At 58.2% G+C, this 24824-nt stretch overlaps 3 protein-coding genes across 9 annotated transcripts; 2 read left to right on the top strand and 1 right to left on the bottom strand.

Moving 5' to 3' along the window:
• Positions 1 to 279: 279 nt before the first annotated feature.
• Positions 280 to 7590, bottom strand: TSEN34 (tRNA splicing endonuclease subunit 34). Of its 6 annotated transcripts, none has more exons than XM_058280794.2 (5): positions 7291 to 7590; positions 5623 to 5869; positions 5167 to 5416; positions 4774 to 5031; positions 280 to 774 (listed from the first exon to the last, which is right to left on the bottom strand). In XM_058280794.2, the coding sequence occupies exons 2-5, from the start codon at positions 5863 to 5865 to the stop codon at positions 587 to 589; spliced, it is 939 nt and encodes a 312-aa protein (XP_058136777.1). In that variant the 5' UTR covers positions 5866 to 5869; positions 7291 to 7590; the 3' UTR covers positions 280 to 586. The 6 variants fall into 6 exon arrangements, with proteins under 6 accessions (XP_058136777.1, XP_058136778.1, XP_058136779.1 ...); XM_058280795.2 differs by having other exon boundaries at positions 7444 to 7590; XM_058280796.2 differs by having other exon boundaries at positions 5173 to 5416; positions 7291 to 7589.
• Positions 7591 to 7816: 226 nt separating this feature from the next.
• On the top strand, positions 7817 to 16485 carry MBOAT7 (membrane bound acylglycerophosphatidylinositol O-acyltransferase MBOAT7). The gene is made up of 8 exons (XM_058280791.2): positions 7817 to 8072; positions 8597 to 8675; positions 8775 to 8904; positions 9475 to 9601; positions 11202 to 11361; positions 12553 to 12913; positions 14488 to 14664; positions 15509 to 16485. The coding sequence occupies exons 2-8, from the start codon at positions 8600 to 8602 to the stop codon at positions 15897 to 15899; spliced, it is 1422 nt and encodes a 473-aa protein (XP_058136774.1). The 5' UTR covers positions 7817 to 8072; positions 8597 to 8599; the 3' UTR covers positions 15900 to 16485.
• Positions 16486 to 16629: 144 nt separating this feature from the next.
• On the top strand, positions 16630 to 24756 carry TMC4 (transmembrane channel like 4). 2 transcript variants are annotated; one of them, XM_012524474.4, is made up of 15 exons: positions 16630 to 16760; positions 17369 to 17579; positions 19147 to 19292; positions 19401 to 19630; positions 19752 to 19873; positions 21220 to 21367; positions 21915 to 22082; positions 22306 to 22451; positions 22666 to 22792; positions 23044 to 23141; positions 23411 to 23594; positions 23789 to 23919; positions 24007 to 24162; positions 24279 to 24357; positions 24454 to 24756. In XM_012524474.4, exons 1-15 carry the CDS (start codon positions 16697 to 16699, stop codon positions 24544 to 24546), a joined length of 2103 nt encoding a protein of 700 aa, XP_012379928.2. In that variant the 5' UTR covers positions 16630 to 16696; the 3' UTR covers positions 24547 to 24756. The 2 variants fall into 2 exon arrangements, 1 of the variants encoding a protein (XP_012379928.2); XR_011646402.1 differs by lacking the exons at positions 23789 to 23919; positions 24454 to 24756.
• The last annotated feature ends 68 nt before the right edge of the window (positions 24757 to 24824 follow it).

Genomic DNA, 24824 nt, shown 5'->3' with positions numbered 1-24824 from the left:
ATAGCACTCACTCCCTTGTTTTCTTTATAGTATATTTTTATTTATACCTTTGGATGCATCTGAAATGTTTCATTAAATCTTTAAAAAGTAAGTTTAGTGTGGAGGAAAGAGTTCAGACTTAAGAGTCAGAGAGGCCTGGTTTTCGATCTCAGTTCTGCTACTTACTAGTTGTGTGATTTTGGTAGGTCATTACCCCTCCTCCAGGGCTCTCTCATCTGTAAGCAAATGAAACACTCCCACATCCCTGGGTTGTTTTAAGGATTCAAATCATAAACCACATTTATTCAACAAGTTTATTGATACCTCCTGGAAGCTAGGCCCTGTGGAAAACAGAGATGAATCAAGTCCTTGCTCAAAAAGCTCAGTTTAAGAAACAGTTAGAAATTGAGAACTACAAAAACAAAGCCAATAAGTGCTTTGAAACAGGGAGGGATATAAGAAGGACATAGTGTTTAAAAACCTGGAATCAAAAACTAACCGTAGAGAGAGGCAGGAGGGTGCTCTAGCCTCCCACGCAGAGATGGTTTGGGGACATCTCGAAAGGCTCCTGCCACAGACACTGTGACATCATCCAGGCCTCGGGAGTTCACTGCAGGCTGGCCCACTGCAGGGAGGTGTAGACCACCTTACCGTCAGGCTGTGGGGAACAGAGCAGCAGTGTCTTTCTGACGCTGGTTCCGAGGCGGCCAGCAGAAACCAGGTCCTGGAGGGGGATCGGGTCCCCAGCAGCCCAGCACTGAGCAATGTAGTGGGCATGGAAACGCAGCGGATCCCCTGGGAGAGGGAGAGAGGCACGCTAAACCACAGGGCCGAGAAAGGATCTGCACTGTGGCAGGTTGCAGTGGCAGAGGACTGGAAGGCACTGAACATCTACTGACAGGAAACTAAAGGTCGTTTTGGCAATCACTACCAAACTTTTAAAACAAATACCCTTGCACCTAGCAATTCCACTTACAGGAATTTTTTTCTTACTACTGGCCCAAAAATAAACCTATAAAGATGTTCACTCTATTGTCACTTATAATTGCTAAGGAATGGAAACACCCACAGTACATCTGTAAGTTGTACATACACAACTGTTAAGCCCACAGTACATCTGTGAGATGAAACATACACAACTGTTAAGATTAAAATAATGTACTAACTTGGAAAACGTCAATGATGTGTTGAGGAGGGGATGGTGGTGGAGGCAAGTTGCCAAACATGAATAGTATGACCTTATTTTAAAAACACACAAAAATAACCAAACATGTCATTGTTACAAACGAAGGAGGAGGACCACAAAGTCCATCAAAGCCACAAGAGACTTAAGAAAATACCCTTTAAGGAGCTGTAAAAGTTGTGGCTCTAATGAAGGAATATGAAAAGAATGTAGACTAGAAAGGGGAACTAAAAAAATTAAGAGAATCCCAAGTAGGTGGCAAGCTAGGTGAGGGGAGGCAGATTTCTTTTCACAGGTCTTTAATCCCTTATTTGAAACCCTCAGGGTGAGGTGTTTTTAGAGTATTTGGGGTAACATGGTACATACACCGCCCTAGCCAGTACCCTGAACGTACACACATAAGCATTTCTGAGGGTATTAGTGTCATTCCAGTGGGATAAGGTCTGTAAACAGCTTTATGCCAGTTCAGGTCAGGTTTTCCCACCAAATGAGCTGACACCAAATTACAGAAAAAAACACTTGTGGTTTTCAGAGCTTTTCCAGGTTCAGAATTTCAAATGAGGGACTGCAGACCTGTATATGCTATTGTCATAATTACAAAACTATGATCACAGAGTCAGACAAAGCCATGAGAAGCTCAAAAGAATATTATGCAACTATCTAACAAGAAGCAACTCTTTTGTTATAAGAAGAAAGAAAAGAATTGACAGTAGGATAGAGCAATAAAGAAAAGGAATACGGGGTAAACAGAACTTTTCAGTGATTATTGTAAAGTGGGTCATTGTAGCACAGTAGCAGCCAAAGACTATATGTAAACAAATGGCAAGGCTGTGTTCCAGTAAAACTTTATTACAAAACCAGCTGGTGGATCAGATTAGACCCCCAGATTAGATGAGTTCGATCAAGTTAAGCAGAAACCAGCTTGGGAAACTGCATAGAAGATTAAGTAACAGGTAAGGTAAACCTAAGAGGCCAAGCCTCTGAGACAACCCACCTGAGGAGACAGCCATAACAACTCTAAACAAGACGCAGCCTGGCAGCTGGGTTTCCAGCAAGAGTCCAGCCAGGAGCCAAGAGTGTTCCTGGTTGCTAGGCTACCTCAGCCAGCTGAGAAGGAAGCGTGGAAGCTTGAGAAGTTAACCCAACACTGTCTTCTTAGAGGCTTAGCATCTTTTAACCTCAGGGAAATTTAGAATTAGACTTAAGAATATTTAAGTAAACCAGATCTTAAATACTAATATCTTGGGGACAAGGAATCTATACATCTCTGGTATACTGAATGTTTACATTATTTTAAAACATTGCCCTATCAGAACTAACAGGTCGGCCTTGTGGTTCTGTTTAAGAAGTATGATTGAGTAATTGGTTTAAATCTGTTACTTTCACCTAAAGTTTTAATAAGTTTATAAACAATGTTGGAACATCTAAGAGAATCTAAAACTCACCCATTTCCAATTTATCGAAGTTACTGAGCCAAGTTGCAGAACCAAAAAACTGTAGAACTTAAAAAGCAAAACAGGAAAGCAGATTTGGCTCAACTGATAGAGCGTCTGCCTACCACACAGGAGGTCCAGGGTTCAAATCCAGAGCCTCCTGACCCATGTGGTGAGCTGGCCTACATGCAGTGCTGATGCTCGCAAGGAGTGCCGTGCCATGCAGGAGTGTCCCCCATGTAGGGGAGCCCCACACGCAAGAAGTGCACCCCTCAAGAAGAGCTGCCCCGTGTGAAAAAAGTGCAGCCTGCCCAGGAGGGGCACCACACACACAGAGAGCTGACAGAGCAAGATGACGCAACAAAAAGAGACACAGATTCCTGGTGCCGCTGACAAGAATGCAAAGCAGACAAAGAACACAAAGTGAATGGACAAAGAGAGCAGACAAGGGGAGGTGGGGAGAAGGGCAAAGAATAAACCTTTAAAAAAAAAAAGGCAAAACAAACATTAAATTTTAAAATGCAGCTTATAATACTTAAAAGTACGTAACTTCTTTTGCAAACAAGATTAAACATGAACTAACAGTCCTCTTAAAATTTCCTAAAATTGAAATCTTTAAATTGAATTTAAAGCTTAAAGAAGAACTAGGATTTGCATTTTAAGTTTGATCAATTGAATATTCATATTTCAAACCAAAATAATCTTTTGTACATATGAAAGCCACCCCAAAATAGCTAATAAGCCATGGTTATCTGCAGAGAATGGGATTGTGGGTTTTGTGGCAGGTAAACCGTCCTCAGTTCCTAAATCAGTAACTTAATCTTTCAGTCAGAACAGACTGGCTTTCAGCTCATATGCAGATTTAGCAGAAGTCCCCAACAAACTCCTGAGATCTGACTACTGAGCAGCTTGTTCTCTCTCATCACATTCTTAGAAGAAACAAAAAAGGTAACTTTTTGCCAATTTATTTTTTAGAATCTTAAATCTATACAACAGAGGAAGGCACTTTTACTGTAAATTTAAAAATTAACCAATTCAGCGGCAGTCCGCTCGTCTATCTAGGTCACCCCCAGGGGTAACCACTGTAGCTGGGCTGCTTTATAACCTTTCAGGCCTTTTCCTACCTACTAGGTGGGGTTCTCTTCATCTGCATAACACTCTGTTTTTTAAGTTCTTCTCATAGTCTTTCTTTAAAGCCACAAACTTTACAGCTGCTTGATGATATATATGTATACATCTGCATAGCAGCATAAAAATACAATTTACATTTTACTGTGTGGCTTTTCTACAATTTGTTATTTTTTCCCAGTTTGATACAGTTATGAATTCTAAAAATAGTTACTGGATTTTGTTTGTAAACTAGTCTGTACCTGGATGTGATTAAATTATGATCAGGGTTTTGACTGGACACGTCAGTAGTAGGGTGTTGAGTCCCCACCTCTTGGTGGATGAGGATTCACAGATAAAAGGCATGGCAAAGGACAGAAGTTAAGGGTTTTTAATGTTGGAGTTTTGATGTTGGAGTGTGATGCTGAAGTCTTAAGCTGGAGTCCCGGGAAGTAAGCACACAGAGGAAAGAGAAGCAAGCCCTGGGAAGAAAGGAACCCAGGAAGCCTGAACCCTTGACAGACGTCGGCAGCCATCTTGCTCCAACACATGGAAATAGACTTTGGTGATGGAAGTAACTTATGCTTTATGGCCTGGTATCTGTAAGCTCCACCAAATAAATATCCTTTATAAAAACCAACCGATTTCCAGTAACTTGCATATATCCCCCTTTGGTCATTTTTTCCTAAATATTTGTGAGTCTACAATAATCACATTTCTTGTAATTTCTCTATTAACTGCTTGCTATATTTAACCACTAGCCTACTAACAATCATTGTGGTTGTTTTCTGGTTTTTTAATATTATAAAGAAACCTGTAGTAAACATTCTTTAATTTTTTGCACGTGTCTGAGTATTTTTAAGTGAAACTTCTGGGACAAAGGAATTATTTAATTGAATGAAAATTCCTACGCTGCCCTTCAGTTAACTTTGGGCTCCCAAATGTTTCCTGTCCTTCCAAGGGTTTCAGATACTACAAGAAAGTGAGACAAAAAGGAAAAACGAAAAATAATTCTGGACGGCCAGATTGTGAGGAAAGGGGTAGCACCCAGGTATCCCAACCCAAACTCACCAGGATAGACCAGGAAGTCTCCCCCAAACTTGCCAGCGGCACTTAAGAAGAAGCCTCGCTCCCACAGGTCTCTGTAGATGCTGTAGCGCAGCTCATGGGCTGGACGGCCAGCGTGGGGCCAGTCTTTGGACTGGACTCGCCAGTCCAGGGGCCTAGCCTTGATGGGACGAGGCCTGGCAGTGGCCAGCTGAACAAGAAGTGCAGATCTGGGCAAGGGGGTTACCCCATTTGACGGCCCTGGTTGGGGAGAGGAGGGACCTGGGGGAAGCACAAAGAAGACAGTTTGGTGAACCTAAGAGAGATGGTCTTTGAGACCCAGGCCCTAGATCCCCAATCAACATACCCAAAAGACCTCTATCCCCTCATTGCCCTGGTCCTAGACTCCAGCCCCACCCTCACCTGCTTCCTCGGTCTCTTCGGAAGCCGGGCTAGCACCGGCTGCATTCTCTCCGGCAGCTTGGCTCCCACCAGCCTCTTGGCTCCCGCCGGCCCCTGAATCCTGTTCGAGCTTCTGCTTCTTCGCAGCCTGGCCCTCTGCAATCTTCTCCAGGAGCTCCTGGCGTCGGGTCTCTCGGGCCTCAGCTGCCAAGGCGCTTTGCTCCTGGAAACCCTGCTCTTGCTGGCGCTTGAATGATGCCAGAGCCTGAAGAGTAAACTTAACTGGCACCCCAGGACTCAGGCATTCCGTTCCCCGAGTTCCTAGGAAGCCAGGACTCCTGAATCCCCGTCCCTTTCCCCACAGAATTCTAGCACCCAGGGCTCCAGCCCGCTTCGCCCACAGTATTCTAGAAGACTGCACACCGGCCCCTCCCACCTCAGGGACCCGAAGTCGGCGGCCCCGCCCCTTACCAGGCTGTGGTGGCGGGGATCCGGGCGCGGGGCGCTGACCAGGGTCACGGCGCCGATCTCGGCCAGGAGCCGCGCCTCCTCGGGCATCAGCAGCAGCGGGAGGCCCAGGCGCGAGTTCTGGCGGGGCCCGCGGGGCAGGGCACCCACCGTGCGGCCCCCCACGCCCAGGCGCTCCCGCAACGCCTGCACCGCTTCGGCTCCCCACACCAGGGAGCGGCCGTTCGCCACCTCCACCACCAGCATCCTCCTGCGGAGGAGGGCCGGAAACGGTCAACGCCGAGGCCGCGCGCCGCCTCCCGGCCTCGGCCAAGCCCCGCCCCTAGCGCGAAGGGGGCGGGGCCTCGCTGGAGGCCCGAGGTTGGCCGGCCCCGCTGGCCCCGCCCCTGCCCGAACGCCGGGGCTGAGGTTCGGCCTCCGCCGCTGGGCTTCGCAGCCACCCGAGGCCCTGCCCCTGCCCGAGCCGTCGGTTCCGCTGGGGCCCTCGGGCCGCTCCCGGATTCCGAACGCGCGAAGGCGGCGACCTTGGGAGCCCTCGGCGAGCGCCCCCGCGAACCTCACCTCCGTGAAGCCGGGGCCACGCCCCCTCAAAATAGCCATTTTGGCGCCGCCTCCCGCAAAGCGGGCGGCCCCGATAGCCATCGGCCTCCCAAGGCCAGTGCCCCGCCCCCGGGAGGCTTCCGAAGCCCGTCTCCAAGCCGGCGTTCTCGCAGGGTAGATCCCCCGAGTCCCGAGGCGACACTCTTCGAGATCCCCGGAACTTGGCCCCTGTCCCTTCCCCTTCCAAACCACGGAGGTGCCGGCTTCGGGATTTCTCGTTCTGAGTCAGACCCGGCAGCGCGAAGCCCATGGAACCCCCACCCCCCGCAGGCTGTTCGGCGTTCGGGCGTCCTCGGCTCGGCGGAACCCACAGCCCCGCCCCCTCCCGAACGCGTCAGGTTCGGGCGTTCTCGCCTGTCAATCGCGAAGCCACGCCCCCACCCGAATACTAGCGGTAGGGGCGTTCTTGCCTATGTCAATCCCGCAGCCCCGCCCCCCCGAAGGCAAGGGGTTCGGGAGTTCTCGCCTGTCAATCCCGCAGCCACGCCCCCTCGAGTGCGAGCGGTTCGGGCGCTCGGGCGTCCTCGGCTCGGTCGTCCTCGGCTCGGCCGAACCCACAGACCCGCCCCCTCGGGTCGCTGACGCTCCGAGTTGGGCAGTTCCCGCCTCGCGACCGAACCCCACACCCGAGGACCCCGCCCCTTGGCCCGCTGTTGGTTCTCGGCTCCAGCGGGCTCACCCCACTTGCCAGAAGCCAGTCGGCGCCCCTGCTTCCCGGCAGAGTGTCTCACCGTTCTTCGAGAGCACCACCTCCGAAACACCAACTCGGACTCTAGGCGGAGCCACCCCCTACGTAGCGCGCCACGCGCCGCTTCCTCCACCCACCCGCCCCCATGCCGACCCTCCTGCGCCGATTTCGTCATCCCGCCACCTCGGCGGCGCGGGAAGCCTGGGGCCCGCCCCCAACTAGGCCCAGAGCCCCGCCTCCCTCCCTGGCCCCGCCCCCCCAGAGGGCCCCTCCCTCCGCCCCCACACGTCCGGTCGCCACGCCGCCTCCGCAATTTGGGAACGTACGGCTCATTCATTACCCTGGCCCCGCCCCTCTGCCTACGGGGCCAAGGCCCCGCCCACCTGTTGTCGGGGCGCTCTTCGTCCCACGCGTTGCAATGCCAGGACCCCCGCCCGTACCGTGTCACCTAAGTCCGTGGCCCTGCCTCCCTCCAAAGAGCGAGGCTCGAGGCGCGGCGAAGCTGGTGACTCCGCCTATTTTTAAACCCGCGTCACCTGTATCTGCGACGTGGGCCGACCTTCCCAAACTGTAAACACTCCCCACTCTGCCCGAAGAAAAGCGAACGCTAAGGCGCCGGCCGCTTTCGGTCGGGACGCTCTCCGCCCGACTCCCTTGGACCGTCAGGAGCCCCGCCCCCTTTGCGTCGCCTGCGCCTGCGGCCCCGCCTCCCCCGTAGGGCGGGGCTGGGCCGGGAGAAGCAGGTAGCTCCGCCTATCTTTAAACCCAGGTCCCCGCCTCCCGACTACCTCCGAACTATGCCGAAGCCTGTGGCCCCGCCCCCGTGCTGTGAGCGGAAGCTGCCGACTCAGCCCGAAGGGGCCCGAAGCTCGAGGCCCCGCCTCCTTCCTGGTTCGGCGGCGTTTCCCCATTTCCGAGCCGGAGGCCCCGCCCCCTGGCTTGCCCGCCTCTCCGGCCCCCGCGCTCCTGAACTCGGCTCCGGCCGCTGCGCTCCTGGACTCCGGCTCCCAGCGCGGCTTCGCGCTCCGGAGCTGACCCGGGCTCCTTCTCTGCCAGCGCGGGTCCCCCACGGCGCCGCGACCCCGCCCTTGGCAGAGGGAGCAGCGCGGGGGCGGGCTTGCGGGAGGCGTGGTCCGGCCGCGGGCAGCCAGCCGCGGCCGCCCAGGTGGGCCGGGGTCGGGGGTCGGGGGCAGCGCGGCCGAGCGCGGGGTGGCGCACCCGCCTTTGGCTGCGCGGAGGCGGGCGGGGTGGAGGCCTGCTTCTCGGATTCTAGGCAGAAAAGAGGGCTGGGGCGCTGAAAAGATCTGGACACATGGGTGCGCAAGGAAGGACGGGCAGGGGGGTCCGAAGAGGGGCGTCTGCATTCCCGGATCCTTGAAGGGGAGGAAGGCCGGGAGGTCTGGATTCCTGGACTCCGCAAGGGAAAGGGGCCCGGGCAGGGTTGTTTCTGGGTTCCCAAAGGAGCGTACTCTAGAGACCTGGGCCCTCGACGTGGGAAGGTGGGGGACTTTGTTTTCTGGGTTCTCAAGGCGGGGGGTTAGAAGCTGGATTCCTGGATCCTCGAAGGAGCAAGGAAGGGGCTGAGGATCGCAGTTCTCAAGAGGAGCTGAAGCCCTGACTCCGGAATCCTGGAAAATTGGGGGTGAGGGGGCCTCATTCCTCGGTTTTCACTGCGTGTCCTTCCCCCAGATCATGTCCCCGGAAGAATGGACGTATCTAGTGGTTCTTCTTATCTCTATCCCCATTGGCTTCCTCTTTAAGAAAGCTGGTGAGTCCGGGTCCCTCTCCAGTGGAAAATAAGGGAGGGGGGCGCGGGCAGGGGCCGCCGGAAGGTTCCAGGCTCATGCTGGCTCTTCTCTCCCCGCAGGACCTGGGCTGAAGCGATGGGGGGCAGCGGCGGTGGGCCTGGGGCTGACCCTGTTCACCTGTGGCCCCCACACCTTGCATTCTCTGGTGACCATCCTCGGGACCTGGGCCCTGGTCCAAGCACAGCCCTGGTGCGAGCTTGGGGGAGGGGAGGAGAGAGGGCCACAGCTACCAGTTCCTCTCTGGGTCCCGCTGGTTATTGCCTCAACCTCTGCGTATCTCCTGTTTATCTCTTTGCTTCTCTCTCGTCTGCCTTTTTCTGTGTTTATCTGTGTTTCTCTCAATCCTCACATCCACATCTTAGGGAGGGGGGGCATTTTTTCTCTGCTGTCCCCACAAAAGACACACCATTCGCATTAGTTTTTCAGCTTCTCTCTCTCTTGTCCTGGACTCTGGACCATGGAAGTAAAGGAAAAATGGAGAACTGAGGGTCTTCACCCTGAAACTTCTGTTAACCCCTCGTTCTCTTTTCCCTGCTCTGTGTGTCTCCGCGTGGTGGGCCTCCTCTCCCCCTCCATCGTCTAATTCCGCCCATCCCTCTCTCCCTTGGTCCTGTCTGCTCTGCCTCCTCCCCTCTTCCCTGCCTCTCTCCTTTCCTCCCTCATTTCCTGGGCCTGGGGGAGGAGGACTGGTAGCTAGGCTCTGGGGGAGGTGGAGGCGCACCCCGGTGTCCAGCACAGCGGCCTCCTGCCTCTGCCCAGCTCCTGCCACGCCCTGGCCCTGGCCTGGACCTTCTCCTATCTTCTGTTCTTCCGCGCGCTCGGCCTGCTGGGCCTGCCCACCCCGACGCCCTTCACCAATGCCGTCCAGCTGCTGCTGACACTGAAGGTCAGGCGCGGGGCTCCCCCTCCCCGTGAGCTAGGTAGCCCCCCACCCCTCACCTCCTCCAACTGGTGGGGGGTCTGGGGGAGTCACTTCCCAGCAGTTCCCTCGAGGGTTGGGGTTTCAGCTCTCACACACCCCTGGGGATTAGACCTCATCTCTCCCTGTTCAAGGGGTGAAGAGATAGACAAGTAATAGAGCAAAAGCAAAAGGCGCTGCCTGCAGTGGCTGGGGGCTGTACCACGTGCTCTCCTTGAATCTCTGCAGCAAGTCACTTTACAGAGGAGGGAGACCAGATGGAGGAGAAGGCACCTGCCTCAGGGCACAAAACTAGCAGGCCAAGACCTGGCTCTTAGCAAAATGTTGGAATCACCCGGGAGCCCTACCAAGCCCTGCATTCCTACGAGGAGTTGTGTGCAAGGCCCCAGGGACACACCAGTGAGCCGAGCAGTCATCGAGTAGCCCAACAGGTGTCCTTGCACTTGCCCGTTTTCAGCGGGCACTTGCAGATGGGTAGGAGTGGGTGGGCAATAAGAGCGGGAGGAGGAGCCTTGCAGGGCCTAGGGACCAGCGTGTGTGCGAGGGAGCAGGCAGAGTGCCTTGAACCCTGCACCAGCCACCTGTGCTTTCTGCAGAGAACTGAGGGGAAAGGCCTGGAGTCCCAGGGAAGCAGTTTTTTTGTTCTAGAAGATTTCTGGGTTCAAGGAAGTTGGCTCCTGCCAAGTGTAGGGAGGCAGATGGACTGAGGTAGGGAGGTAGGATTCTTTTGTCCAAGTCCAGGTGGCAACAGTGACGACTCCGTGGAGGTCTGCCAGAGTTCCAGCAGATAACACTGCATTTGGGATAACTTGGAGAGTTGAAAGAGGTGTGGGCAGGATGTAGAGGAGCTGGAGAGGAAGGTGCTGGCAGTGCAGGTAGCAGCAGGGGGGACGAGAGGAGGGCCAGAGGGTAGAAAGCAGAGGCAGAAAGGGGCAAGAGAGACAGCTTGGGTTGTTAGGGTCAAGGCCATCCCAGGGACCCTGCTCCCCCCCCCACCTGGGATGGAGCCCCCAATTACCCCAGCCGGCAGGAAGCCGAGGACACAGGGCCAGCCTTGGGGGCTGGGTTGAAGGGGATAGTAGCCCTGGAGAGGCAGACAAGCTCCTTAGTGGCTGGAGCGGGAGGAAGCCACCGACAGGATTGGAGCCGGGAGCCTGCAAGGCTTCTGGCTGAGCAACTGAGTCGATGGCCGGAGACCCTGAGAGGACCCACTCTGGGGAGCCGGAGTGACGCGTTCTGCGTTGGGCACATTTTCACTGGGGTGCCTGCCAGACACCCGGGTAGAAATGGCAATCTGGGAAGAGGTCTAGAGCTTCAGGGAGGGGTCCACGTGTGGGCAGGAGCCAAAGCCAGGGCACAGTGCCAATGGACTGGGGCCGAACCTGCAGGGGACACCCAGCAGCCACAGCACCCATAGGCCACTGGCTCAGTGCTGCCTTTGGAGAACAGGAAACCTCCCAGCCTCCCAGGCTGCCTGTGCTTCTGCCCATGACTGCCAAGTGGGCCCAGGAAGAAGGCACGGAGGGGCCCGGGGCTGACCCGGCCCTGCCCGCGCGCCCTCCCCCAGCTGGTGAGCCTGGCCAGTGAAGTGCAGGACCTGCACCTGGCACGCAGGAAGGAGCTGGCCCTGGGCTTCAGCAAGGAGCCGGCCCTGGGGCTGCTGCCTGACATCCCCTCGCTGATGGAGACGCTGAGCTACAGCTACTGCTACGTGGGGATCATGACAGGTGCGTGGGTGTGCCGCGGTCTGTTCTCCGCCCCAGGTTTGCTGCCTCCCCGAGTCCACCTGCCCCGGTTGCCTCATTCTAGCATCTGTGGCTTTGGGGGAGAGCAGCAGTGCCTGGGTCCCTCCTGCCAGGCTCCCGCTGAAGGGGAAACTGTTTTCAGCCTAATGGGTGCTGTGCCTTTCTCCTTACATCAAGAACAATTAGGAGATAAAGGAAGACACTCATCCCTGCCCAGGGAGCAAGTACTCACAGCTTAGGACCCTCATTTAAGAAGTCGTTTCTCATCTATTTACATATCCTGTCCAACCCACCCTTTTAAAGTGTTTGGGTCAGTGGCCTTTGGTAAGGTCACAGAGTTGTGCACCCATCGCCACAAGTGAGTTTAGGACATTTTCACCACTCCCTAACCCCCTTGCTCTCTCTTCTCCCGGCTCCTGGCAGCCCTTTCTGTCTCTTTGGGCCTTCTGTCTGGGCGTTTCTTGTAAACGGAGCCCTGCGACGGGCCGCCTGGGTGAACACGCAGGCTTTCCCACACCTGCCCCTTCTGCTGGCCCACTGCTCCTCCCCAGGCCAGGCCACCCTCCCGTCTAACCCTGGCGTCAGCGTCTCCCCTTCCACCATCACTCTGCTGCCAGCCACCCTCCACTCAGCAGCCAGAGGGTCTTGGTGAAAGGGGAAGGGTGTCAAGTTACCACGGTGTGGTCAGATTGTGCTTAGGATAAAGCCGGAAGTCGTCCTCACTGCCTCCCTCCCATCTCTTTTCATTCCCCTGCCCACTCAGACGCACCACTGTCCTTCGATGGAGGCGTTTATTCCAAGACCACCCGCATTTCCCTGGGTCTCGTGTCTCAGGGTCTCCACCTCCCTCGTTCCTTTTTTTTTTTTTTTTTTTGAGGTACCAGGCATTGAACCTGGGACCTCCTGTGTGGGAAGCCAGTGCTCAACTACGGAGCCACCTTCCTTGAGTTGGTTTTGTTGTTTGTCTTGCCTGTTTGGTTTTGTTTTTTTTTTTGAGGGGGGGGGCAAGGCACCAGGGACAAACCCAAGACCTCCCACATGGGCTCCCAGCTCCCTCGTTCTTGGCATCTTGTCCCCGCCTCAGGGTCTCTCCTGCCCTCCCCCAGCTCCCCCCCCACCCCCCGCCCCTCTGGGGCCCCGCCCGCTCACCGCCTGCCCCTCCGCCCCGCACAGGCCCGTTCTTCCGCTACCGCACCTACCTGGACTGGCTGGAGCAGCCCTTCCCGGGCGCCGTGCCCAGCCTGCGGCCGCTGCTGCGCCGCGCCTGGCCGGCCCCGCTCTTCGGCCTGCTCTTCCTGCTGTCCTCCCACCTCTTCCCGCTGGAGGCCGTGCGCGAGGACGCCTTCTACGCCCGCCCGCTGCCCGCGCGCCTCTTCTACATGGTCCCCGTCTTCTTCGCCTTCCGCATGCGCTTCTACGTGGCCTGGATTGCCGCCGAGTGCGGCTGCATTGCCGCCGGCTTCGGGGCCTACCCCGTGGCCGCCAAAGCCCGGGCCGGGGGCGGCCCCACCCTCCAATGCCCACCCCCCAGCAGGTCAGGCGGCGGGAGGGAGGCTTCCCAAGACCCTCCGGGCCTGGTCGCCAAGGGCTGGCCCTGCCCGTAGCGGGGAGGCAGGCGGGGAGCCGGGGGCAGGTGCGCCACCCGGGGTCAGTGAGCGTCTCCCCTGGGCAGCGCGGCCGCCTCCCCCTGCCGGAGGAGACGGCGCCTTGACCACCATTGCCCCTGAGCTAGCCTGCCGCTAGGAAAAGGAAGTGGTGCCTTAGCCCCACGTGCTGCCCCTCTGTTGCCGGGGAAGTGCCACCCCAATAGCCAGGCGTTCCTGGTTGCTTGGGCCACATCGTTTGGCAGCACTGTCCCCAGGGAATGGTTTCCTGGCGTCCAGGCTGCCCCCTTTGCTCGGGCAGCCGGATCCCTCCCCCGTGGGTTGCCCCTCGTGCTGGCAGGCTTCCTCCGCGTTGCTGCGAGGCCTCGTGGGGAGGAAACGGCAGCCCCCGGACGTCCCCCCAGGGCTAGGGAGCCAGGATCCCTGAAGGGGTGGCGTCACGCAGCGGCGCTCAGTCGTCCTGTCTTGAGGCGGAGGGGACCCTGTCCCCAGCATCCGCAGATCGCCTTCCTCCTGTTGAGGCGCTGACAAGCAGCACTGCCCTGGACTTGTCGCTAGGGATGTGGCGCCCCCAGTAACCAGGACGGGGCGGCCTGCCCTGTGTTTCCAGCAGCCATAGCCAGACTTCCCCCCAGGGCAGGGCTGGAGTAGCGGCCCTTGAGTGTGAATTCTGCACCCCCGTCCTTGCTGGGGTCGTGTCGCCCCTGGCTGCCTTTGGCACCATTCCATTGCTGGGGAAGTGGTCCCCGTATGGATTCATTGCCCCTGCTGGGGTCCCCACGGGCTGACCTCCAGTTGCCAGGGAGGTCATCCCGCAGGAAATGGCCAGCAGCAATCACAGGTTCTCCAAACCTAACAGATGGCTCCTCTCATCAGAAGCCCCCAGGGTTCAGGTATATCGAGGCTATCCCCGCTGCTGGGGTGCTGGCAGTGATGCGGGAACGCTGAATTGCCAGACACGGCGCTTCTCAACCACCGCAGGACCCCCAGCCAGGAAAGATCCTTTCCTGAAGCTTTTCCAAAAGTGCTAAGCCTTGTTGCTATGGGATGCTCTCCCTAGCAACGGAGACCATTGAGGTGTCACGTGGCCACAGAGCATCTCCTTAGCAACCGTGAAGCACCTTGTGTGCTACCTCTCTAGCAACCAATGTGCCCAGCAGTTTAGAAAGAACTTCTTGGGGTGTCTCTGAATATGCTAAGCCTGATTGCTAAGGAGCGGCCTTTGCTTGGCACCTGAGACCACTGCAAGGTCAGGTTGCTAAGGACCTTTCAAGGCTTTTCGTGGCTGTTGCAGGCCCCACTGCCCAGAGGAGGGGACCCCATTGGTGGACTGTGCCCTCCCCTGGCCGCCCCGAAGGCTCCTTGGGCCGCCCTGGCAGTCACCCTAGCAGGTCCAGCAGCCGCAGGGCTGGGGCCTGGCCAGACTCCCCTAAGCATCCGGGGCTGGGCATCGGGGGGTCTGGCTGAGCTGCGTGTCTCCCCACCCTCGCCCTCCACCCCCCAGTCTGGAGAAGGCGGCTTCCCTGGAGTACGACTACGAGACCATCCGCAACATCGACTGCTACGGCACGGACTTCTGTGTGCGGGTGCGGGATGGCATGCGCTACTGGAACATGACGGTGCAGTGGTGGCTGGCCCAGTACGTCTACAAGAGCGCGCCCACCCGCTCCTACGTGCTGAGGTGGGCTCCGCCCCGAGGCTCGCAGCTGAGGGCGCTCCCTCCCCTCCCGGGCCTTGGTTTCTGCTGTGAAGTCAGCCTCGCTCAGCAGAAGCAGGGTGCTGAGAGGCTCAAGCTTCCAGTTACTGGGGAGCCTGGGAGGGACCGTGTGACCCCTCCATTTCCTCAGCTGTCAGTTCTTTCTTTTCACTTATGGGGTATTTCCTGAGTGGAGACTTTGCCAAGCACTGTTACCTTTACAGCCTTAGGAGGTAGGAACTAGTAGCCTCGATTTAAAGATGAGGAAACAAAGGCCCAGAGGGGCTAGGCCACTTGCCAAGTCTCCTGTCTGAGGTCAATCCTCTGTGACCTGCCCTGAAAAAGTAGCTGATAATGTCAGCCTGGTTTCATGGTCAGGGAGGAGGGGCTGGGGGCTGGACTCCTGGTCTGAGGGAGAAGGGGCTGGGGCCTGGACTCCTGGTCTGAGGGAGGAGGGCTGGGGCCTGGACTTCTGGTCAGAGGGAGGAGGGCTGGGCCTGGACCCTTGCGTCTGAGGGAGGAGGGCTGGAGCCTGGACCCCTGGGTCTGAGGGAGGAGGGCTGGAGCCTGGACCCCTGGGTCTGAGGGAGGAGGGCTGGGGCTGGACCCCTGAGTCTGAGGGAGGAGGACTGGGGCTGAGGGAGGAGGGCTGAGCCTGGATCCCTGGGTCTGAGGGAGGAGGGCTAGGGTGTGGACCCCTGGGTCTAAAGTTAAGAGGAACTGGGGGCCCAGACCCCTGGATCTGAGGGAGCAGGGCTGGAGGCCTGGACCCCTGGTCTGAGGGAGGAGGGCTGGGCCTGGACCCGGGCCTGATCCCCAGTTTCCCCAGGAGCGCCTGGACCATGCTGCTGAGCGCATACTGGCACGGCCTCCACCCCGGCTACTACCTGAGCTTCCTGACCATCCCGCTGTGCCTGGCGGCCGAGGGCCGGCTGGAGTCGGCCCTGCGGAGGCGGCTGGGCCCCGGGGGCCAGCAGGCCTGGGACTGGGCGCACTGGTTCCTGAAGATGCGCGCCTACGACTACATGTGCATGGGCTTCGTGCTCCTCTCGCTGGGCGACACGCTCCGCTACTGGGCCTCCATCTACTTCTGCATCCACATCCTGGCGCTGGCGGGCCTGGGCCTGGGGCTGGCTCTGGGAGGGGGCAGCCCCAGCCGGCGGAAGCCCCCGGGCTCCACGGCCACCAGCCTCACCCCAGAGAAGCAGCGGGAGGAGTGAGCCACTGCCGCGTGCCCTCTGCCCAGCAGCCAAGCGCCTGCTTTCTCCTGGGAATCCTGTGAGCCCGGCTGTCGCCTCCTTTCCCAGAAAGCCCTTACCGTGCCACGAGAGGATTCCCCTTCCCTGGCAGGCTCCCTGCCCGCAGTGCAGGCAAAGCTGGGGCTTCCACCACCCCCTGGGGCCCTGCTTTCTCCCTGGGCCTTCAAGGTCAGTTTCACTTCCTATAAGATCAGGTCACTGCCCAGAGAGGAAATCTCCTTTTCCACCAGCTCCGGACAGCTTCCCAGGTGTACAGAGAGAGGCCCCTGCCCCCCGCGTCAGGGGCCCGTGGGTGGAGTGGTGTCTTGGGTGCAGGGGTTAGGGGGCTTTCTCTATCTCGTCGAGTCAGTATTTCAGAACTGGAAGGGAGCGGAACCTTCCTGTCCCACGGGGGCACCAGCATCCGACCGCCAGCCTTGGGACAGCTGTTCTCCAGCTTCTGAGTCGCCTCGGGCCCTGGCTCCGGTCACCCCCTGTCATCCCCTTGTCACCTGCTGCTGGGGCAGGGTCTGTGGTTAAATCTTTCCCAATAAAGTGTTGCACAGGATGCCAAGTGTGTGTGTGGGCGCTGGTCCGAGGGCGAGGACTGCAGTTCCCAGGCCGCGGGGCAGGGGGCGCTGCAGCGCTCCCTTGGGCCACCTGGGTGCGGGAGCGGGCCTGCCCCGGGCTCCGCCCTCACCTGGGGCAGGCCCCGCCCTCACCTGGGGCAGGCCCCGCCCAGGTGGCCACTGGAGAAGGAAACGGCCAAGCCCTGGGCCATGGAAGAAAGCCCGGACTGGGGTCCCTCAGAGGGGTGGCCGGCACCCCGGAAGGCCCGAGGAGGTGGGCCAACCAGGGGATTTCAGACCCAACCCAGGGGAGAGACCCTGGGCCGGGAGGTGGAGAAGGGAACCGGAGGCCTGGACCCCCGGGTCCTGAGGGAGGGGTTCCGGAGGTCAGACTCTGGCCTCCGAGAAGAAGGCGGGGCCGGGGTCTCCTGGAAGCCTGAGGAGTGGGAAGGGCTGGACCCCAACTCCTGAGTGAGACAGAAAAGGAAGTTGAGGGCCTGCCTTCTCGGCCTTGGGTAGGCTGGGCTGGGCGTCCCCGCTTCCGGGCGCTTAGGGAGAGGGGCTGGGGGGTTCCTGCTTCTGGGCGCTGGGGGAGGTGGGCGGAAGGTCCCCGCTTCTGGGCTCTTGGGGAGGCGGGCGGAGGGTCCCCGCTTCTGGGCTCTTGGGGAGACGGGCGGAGAGTCCCCGCTTCTGGGCGCTTGGGGAGAGGGCTGAGGGTCCCGGCTGCTGTGTCCAGGGCAAATAGAAGGCTGGGTTCTGTTCCGGAATCTGGGGTCTTGGGAAAGGGAGAGGAGGGGGGTGGGGTCCCAGACAGCTGGTCCGAGGGAGGAGGGGCCGGGCCGGGCCTCCCGGGTCTTCCCAGCCTCCGCGCTCCCGCCCCAGGCCCGTCCCTGTCCTCCGTGCTGAACGAGCTCCCCAGTGCAGCTACCCTTCGGTACCGAGGCCCTGGGGTGCTGCCATGGGGGCGGCTGGAGCAGGAGGAGGAAGAAGGAGGGAGCATCCAGACCCTCGCGGAAGCCGCCCTAAACCAGCCGCAGGAAGCGCGGCCTTCCCGGGAGCTGCCCTGGCCCATGCAGGCCCGACGGGCCCACCGGTGAGGGGCCCAGCGCCTGCTCCGGACCCCGGGCCTCCGGGCCCGTCCTGCTTCGCCCCGACGGCTCCTCGGGGCTGCCTTTCCTCCACTCGGTTCCCGGCCTGTCTCTTCTCTGGCTCTAGAGCCCCTTCCCATACCCCTGAGCCTTTCTCCTCTCCCTCCCCTTCTCTCTTTCTGTTTCTCTTTTCGTGCTTACAGTGTGCTATTATTTTCTCCCCTGCTTTCTGTCTTTCTCTACCTCCTCTTCAAAGCCTGTCATGCTCTCTTGCATTCTTTACCCCTCCTCCCTCCCTTTCAGCAAAGGCAGAACCTAGAGCCAAGCCACTGCTCAGGGAGCCCGCCCTCCCCCCTCTCTCCTTCCCTCCCTCCATTCTTCTCCTTCCCTCCCTCCATTCTTCTCCTACTTCCTTTTCTTTTCTTTTCTTTTCTTTTTTTTTACTTTATAGTGCTGTTTGCCCACTGAAAAGTGCATGAAATGTGAATATGTAGATCTAAAGAATATGTGTAAAAGGAGGGTGCCCAGATAAATTCCAAATAGGGCAAGTCAGGAATGTTGCGGCACCTCAGAAACGCCCCAGGCTCCCCCCACCCCATACCCTTTTCTCCACTTTCTCTCCATAAGGTAATCCTTTCCCTGACTTTTGGAACTATCACTGCCTTGATTTTCTTTATAGCTTCACCACCTGTGATGCATCCCTAAGCAAAAGGCTTTAACTGTATTTGCTTGTGAACTTTATGTAAATGAATCATGCAGTCTTTATTCTTTGTTTAAAATGTGATTATAGACTCAGGAAATGCAAAAATAGCACATAGAGTCCTGAGAACCCTCCACCCAGCTTCCAATGATGTTATTCTTCTTTCTTTTATTGTAATATATAAATAACATTTCCCATTTAACCATTTTTATGTTTACAATTCAGTGGCATAAATTATACTCACGATGTTATGCTACGGACACAACCATCCATTACCAAGACCTTTCCATCACCCCAAACAGAAACCTTGTGTCTATTAATCAGTAATTCCCCATTCCCTACTCCCGCCCTGCCCCTGCCTTCTGTCCCTGTGAATTTACTTATTCTAGATATTTCATATAAGTGGAATCATTGCAATGTTTGTCTTTTTGTGCCTGGCTTATTTCACTCAACCTGATCTCTGCAAGGTTCATCCACACTGTGGCATGCATCAGAACGGCATTCCTTTTCATGGCTGAATAATATTCCACTTATGGATAGACCACATTTTGTTTGTCCATCCATCGTTGGACACTTGGGTTGCTTGCACCTTTTGGTTATCGTGAATAATGCTGCTATGAACACGAGTATAAAAGTGTCTGAGTCCCTGTTTGGTATTCCTTTTGGGTATGTACACCTAGGAGTGGGATTGCTGGGAAGCTCTAGGTTTAACTTTCTGAGGAGCCAGTATTCATCCTCTTGTTGCTGTGTAGTGTCCCAGTTACGAATGCACCGTTTGCTTCCCCGTTCTACTGCTGGTTGCTTCTGTATTCGCTTGTTGCTGGGATTGGGGGCTGCTAGACCCTTCACTGTCTGCCTCTGTGCACTTCCAGGCAAAGCCACGGCGGGGACCAAGCGGCCCAGGACTCGGGGTCTACGGCGGCCCACTGGGCCCGGCTGCTTCGGAGGTGCAAGGAGAAGATGCGAGCAGGCGTGCTCGCCCTGCAGCCCTGGGCCTGGACGCTCAGGAGGATCGGGGGTGCGCAGGCACGGGGGGGGGGGGGGGGGGGGGGGGGGAGGCCGAGCGCGGCGGGGCTGGCGGGGGGCCGGGAGCGCGCCTGAGGCTTCTCTCTGCTGCCCCCTCCAGGCCAGTTTGGCGCCGGCACCGAGTCCTACTTCTTGCTGCTGCGCTTCCTGCTCTTCCTGAACGTACTGGAGGCCGCGGTGAAAGCCTGCATGACGCTGCTGCCCACCTGGCTGGAGGGTGACCCTCCGGGGCCCCCGGTCTCTGGGCCCTCCTCCTGCGGCTCCTACAACCCTAAACCCGAGGGCCTGGTCTCCTTCCCCACGCATCTCTTCAACCTGCTTTCAGGGGAGGTGCGGGACGGGGCCCCTGGGAGGCTGGAAGGTCCCCCAGACTCTGACCGCTCTGAACCCCGCCTCCACCGCCCCGGCCTGCCAGCCCCACAGGGGCCCCTGAGCCTCTTTCCCTCTCCAGGGTTATTTGGAGTGGTCCCCGCTCTTCTATGGATTCTACCCACCCCGCTCAGGCCTGGCCATCAGCTACCTGTGCTCTGTCTTTGCAGTCGGCCTTCTCTGCCTCCTGCTCATCCTGCATCGGTCAGTGAGTGCCCCGCTCCCGCAACCCACCCATCCCAGGTGGTGGTACGGCCCCTCCCCAAGAGTCCCGAGTTTTGTTCTGTGGTCCCTTTCTCTATTTGAGTTAAAACCCATTTCAAAATGTTTACCAAGTGGTAGAGGCCAGGGATACAAGATGGGAAGCTTCTCTCTCCTGAAGCTTCGAGTCTAGTAGGGAAGATGTTAAACAAGCGGCAAGGAAATTAACTTTATATTCTCTGTTGGGGAGAAAAGGGTTAAAGGGAAACATATGGCAGTCGTTCACGCATGCATTCAACAGATATTTATTAAGCAACTATTATGTGCCAGGCACTGTTCTAGGTGCTGGGGATACAACAGTGAACAAAACAGCGGGGAAAACCAGTAAACTAAGACAGAGGCCTGCCCTGAAAAAGCTTACGATTTAGCGGGGCAGACAAGCAATAAGCAGTAGATGAGTTCATGGCATCGGCTGTTAGAAATAAAAAGCAGAGCAAGCTGAGGGGCACTGGCAGCAATGCACGGGGCTCTGGGGAAGCCTCACAGAGAACTATTATTTAAGCAAAGGCACTGAGAAGATGAGGGGTTTAGCCAAGCAAATCTCTGGGAAAAGAGTTCTCCAGGTAGAGGGAGTAGCTACAGTAAAGCAGCTTGGGTGGCATGTTCCTGCATGTTCCTGGGAGCACAGGGGGACCATGGGGCTGGAGCAGAGTGAAGGAAAGGGGAAGTGGTAGGAGACAGTGGTAAGAGTGAGGGAAAGGAGAAGTTGTAGGCCCCTGGGAGGAACTTGGTTATTGCTATTGCAATAACCCAGGTGAGAGAAGACAGTGGCTTAGACTAGGGTGACAGCAGCAGATGGGTGACATGTAGTCAACTTTGGATTTATTTTTCATTTTAAAAATATCACACACATCCAGGAAAAGGCACAAATCAAAGGGTCGTGCTTTGATGATAATGGAATGATGATTCCATTATCAAGAAATGGAATCCTATTTGTATGCTGTTTGCCCAGTTCTCTGTGTGTCTCCTGTTTCTCTGCCCCCCTCCCCCTCCTGGGTCTCCATCCCCCTCCCTGGTCTCTCTCACTCTCCCATCTTTCCAGATCTTTTCTCCCTCTCCCTGGGTCTCTGTCTCCTCCGAGGTCTCTGTCTCTCTTTTGGTGTGCCTGCCCTTCTTGCTATCGTGGTCTTTGTCTCCACACTGTCTTCGCCCCTTTGACTCCCCCTCCATCAGGTGACCGCTCGCCAAAAGCCGAGGGTCTTAGGGCTCCGTTTCCCCGTTGGTCCCCTAAGAGGGGTGGCTGCGTGGCTGAGCTTCCACACCCGCCTCCCGGGTCTCCTCTCACTCAGCGCTGCGTCCGGGATGAAGCAGACGCTGCTGGCCGAGTCGGGGGCTCTGACCAGATATAGTCACCGCGTGTTCTCCGCCTGGAACTTCGGCCTCCACGGGGATGAGCACGTGCGGCTGCGCCAGCGCATCATCCGTTACGAGCTGCAGGTGCGCTCGGGGCGCCTCGCCAGGAACGGGCAGAAGCTGGCAGGGCCTCTGGGGAGGCTGGCGGAGCTCGCTTCCAAGGGGGCGGGGCTCGGGAACCTGGACGGCCGGGAGGGGCCCACGGCGGGGACGCAGGGCAGAGGGCGCAGGGCAAGGTCAGCGCCCGCGGGGAACGTGGCGGGGTGGACCCGAGCTCAAAGGGGGCGGGCGGGGCCAGGCCGGGGGCGGGGCTGGTAAAACCACGGGACCCGCCGGGCTGGGCGGGGCTTCGGGGGCGGGGCTTACGGCGTGGGGCGGGGCTGCGAAGCGGTGAAACTTGGGTGTTGGGCACTGCATGGGTTGAGGGGGCGGGGCGATGCTGGGGGCGGGGCGATGCTGGCGGGCGGGGCTTGGAGTGCCGCCCCCGAGGGGCGGGGCCAAAGAGGTCTAAGTAGGCAGGAGATGGCCCTTAGAGGGGCGGATCTGCCTGGGTTCAAGTTGAGGCGGGACTCCGGACCACTCTCCGGGCCTGGGGGAATGGAGCCGAAGTGGACGCGTCTCCTGGTCTCAGGTGGAGCTGGAGGAGGAAGCGGTGCGGCGCCGGGCTGCGATGCGGACGCTGGGCCAGCAGATCAGGGTGTGGTCGGTGCGGGCGCTGCTCAACCTGCTGGTTTTCGCGCTCCTGGGGGCGGCCTTCTACGGCGTGTACTGGGCTACGACTTTCACGGTGGAGTCGCAGGTATGGAAGGTCTTGGAGGAGGAGGCATTTCCAAGGGTGGAGTGGCCCGAAACCCAGGATTCCTGGCATCTTGAGAGAGGAGGAGTTGGGGCAGGGACAGGTTTAGGCCTCGGATGTCGGGGTCCAGGAGGAAGAGCAGGCTGGGGGAGGACCTTAAGCAGGGGTCTTGGTCAGGCTCTTCCAGGACCCAGGCCCTCTTTTGTTGGTACGCCTTCCCTCCCAGGAGACGCCCCTGCTAAAGCTCGTGGTGGATTACCTTCCGTCCATCTTCATCTCCGTGGTCAACTTCCTGCTGCCGTTTGTGTTCAACCTCATTGCCCCGCTGGAGGGCTACACTCGGAGCCGCCAGATAGTTTTAGTCCTGCTCAGGTTCCAGCCATGCGGACTGGGGGTGGCCTGGGAGCCGGTGTGAGGGACACGGAAATCCTGAGGACATGGGATCCAGGGAGATCTAGGTTAAATTCCCGATTCTGCCACAGAGCCTCGGTTTCTTCATCCGTGAACTGGGGAGAATCGCGAGCGCGTTTCCGAGCAAGAAGGTCGCGGCGCGTGGGGCTAATTCCTTTCCTTCCTTCGCCAACAGGACCGTGTTTCTACGCCTCATCTCCCTGCTGGTTCTGCTCTTCTCCCTCTGGAGTAAGATCACTTGCTGGGGCGACGCCGAGGCCGAGGATTGCAAAGGCTGTGGCTACAATTACAGAGAACTTCCGGTGAGGAGGGCATGGGGCGAGATGGACCTCTTGGAGGAAGAAAGAGCTGAGCGGGTCTAGACTCCTGGATTGGGAGGCGGGAGGGACTGGAACACTCCCTGCCCTGAGGACAGGGGTGTGGATGCTGGAGAGACCTGCCGACCCGCTGGGAAAGTACAGACCGGACCTCACATCCTTGCGGGGGCCTCACATCCTTGCGACTTGGAGGCCGGGGTCCTGAGGTCTCTCTGACTCCTTATCTTCCTTGTCAGTGCTGGGAGACTCGGCTGGGGCAGGAGATGTACAAACTCCTGCTGTTTGACCTGCTGACTGGCTTGGCAGTCGTGCTGCTCGTCCAGTATCCTCGAAAGTGAGAACCCCGCCCCCGCGGGCCCCGCCCACACCTCTGGCTCGGGGCTCCGGGCTCGCTGGCCCCGCCCCCTCCACGTTTTCGAGGGTTGAGTTCCCCTGACCCCGCCCTCTGGATGCACCTTCACCCCAGGAGCCTTGAAGCTCCGCCTCCCCTCCGAGACGCTCCCTCCCAATTGGTGGGCGGGGCAGCAGGGGCGGGCTAGTACGCGTGACTGGCAGGAAAACCCGGGGCCGTGCGCCTCTGACTCGGCCGTCCGCTTTTCTCAGGCACGTTTGTGGCCTCTGTCCCGGGGCGCTGGGTCGCCTGGCGGGGACCCAGGAGTTCCAGGTGCCCGACGAGGTGCTGGGGCTGATCTACGCGCAGACGGTGGTCTGGGTGGGGAGTTTCTTCTGCCCTCTGCTGCCCTTGCTCAACACGGTCAAGTTCCTGCTGCTTTTCTATCTGAAGAAGGTGCGAACTGGGGGTAGTCCTGGGAGAGGAAGAGATTGGGGCAGAAGTATTCTGGGGCCCGGCTCTTGGTAGGGAGAGCTCTAAGGACCCGGACATCTAGGCCCTGGCTGAGGAAGGGGCGGGATTGCTGAGTCGTGGAGAGAGGCCCAGACCCTCGAGTCTCAGATTCCTCCTTGCCCACCTTCCCACACCAGTTCACCCTCTACTCCACCTGCTCTCCGGCCTCCCGCACCTTCCGTGCCTCCACGGTGAATTTCTTCTTTCCCCTGGTGCTCCTCCTGGGCCTGGCCATCTCGGCCGTTCCGGTGCTTTATAGCATATTCCTGTAAGTGTGAGCGGCGCGCGCCTCCCTCCCCACCATCCAGGGTCCTGACTCCTGGCTCTGCCTGAGCCCACCCGTCTCTCACTTTAGGATATCACCTTCCCAGCTGTGTGGCCCGTTCCGGGGTCAGAAGACCATCTGGGTCCTGATCCCTAACTCCACTGACAGCCTCCCTCAGACCGCCCGGGACTTCGTCCTCTTCCTGGGGACCCAGTCTTTTGCTGTGCCCCTTCTGCTGATCTCCAGGTGAGGGGACCGGAGTCCTGGGTCCGATGGAGGAGGGATCTGGGGACCGTACGTAGACGCCTGATTTTCTAAGGAGCCAGGCGTTGCGGGTCTTCCAAGAGCTCTGTCTCCTCCAGCATCCTGATGGCATATATCCTGGCCCTGGCTAACTCCTACGGACGCCTCATCTCTGAGCTCAAACGCCAGATACAGAAGGTGAGCACCTGGCCACCTGGCGTGGCGCCTGGGGAATAGGTAAAGGGACGCGGTGGAGGGAAGTTCTGTCTCATTTCCACCTCTTTTTACCCCCAGGAAGTGCAGAATAAGGTCTTCCTGGCACAGCGCGCTGTGGAACTGAGCGCAGCCAGGGAGGCTCTTATTCCTACCCAGCCCGGCTCGGGATGAAGTCCCACCTTCCGGCCCCAGATCGGCCCCAGACTCGCTGTCACACTCTGCAAACCACGATTGCGTCATCTATCAAATGGGTGTATTGGAGATTATTCCACACCCAGCCCTGACATTTAGAGATTTCCAGGGTCCTGGAGCCCCGCCGCCAAGTCCCCGACTCTCTAGCGAACTTCTTTTTTTCATCAATAAACCAAGCCGGAGGCTGCAGAGCGTTCTCTGAAACCATGTGCTGAAACCGGGGCAGGGTATTTGCGGGAAGGTGGGATGGTGCGGAA

Source organism: Dasypus novemcinctus, chromosome 18, assembly GCF_030445035.2.
Source record: "Dasypus novemcinctus isolate mDasNov1 chromosome 18, mDasNov1.1.hap2, whole genome shotgun sequence".
NCBI classification, from domain to species: domain Eukaryota; kingdom Metazoa; phylum Chordata; class Mammalia; order Cingulata; family Dasypodidae; genus Dasypus; species Dasypus novemcinctus.
The sequence above is the reverse complement of the archived record's forward strand: the minus strand, read 5'-3'. Positions and strand labels throughout refer to the sequence as shown.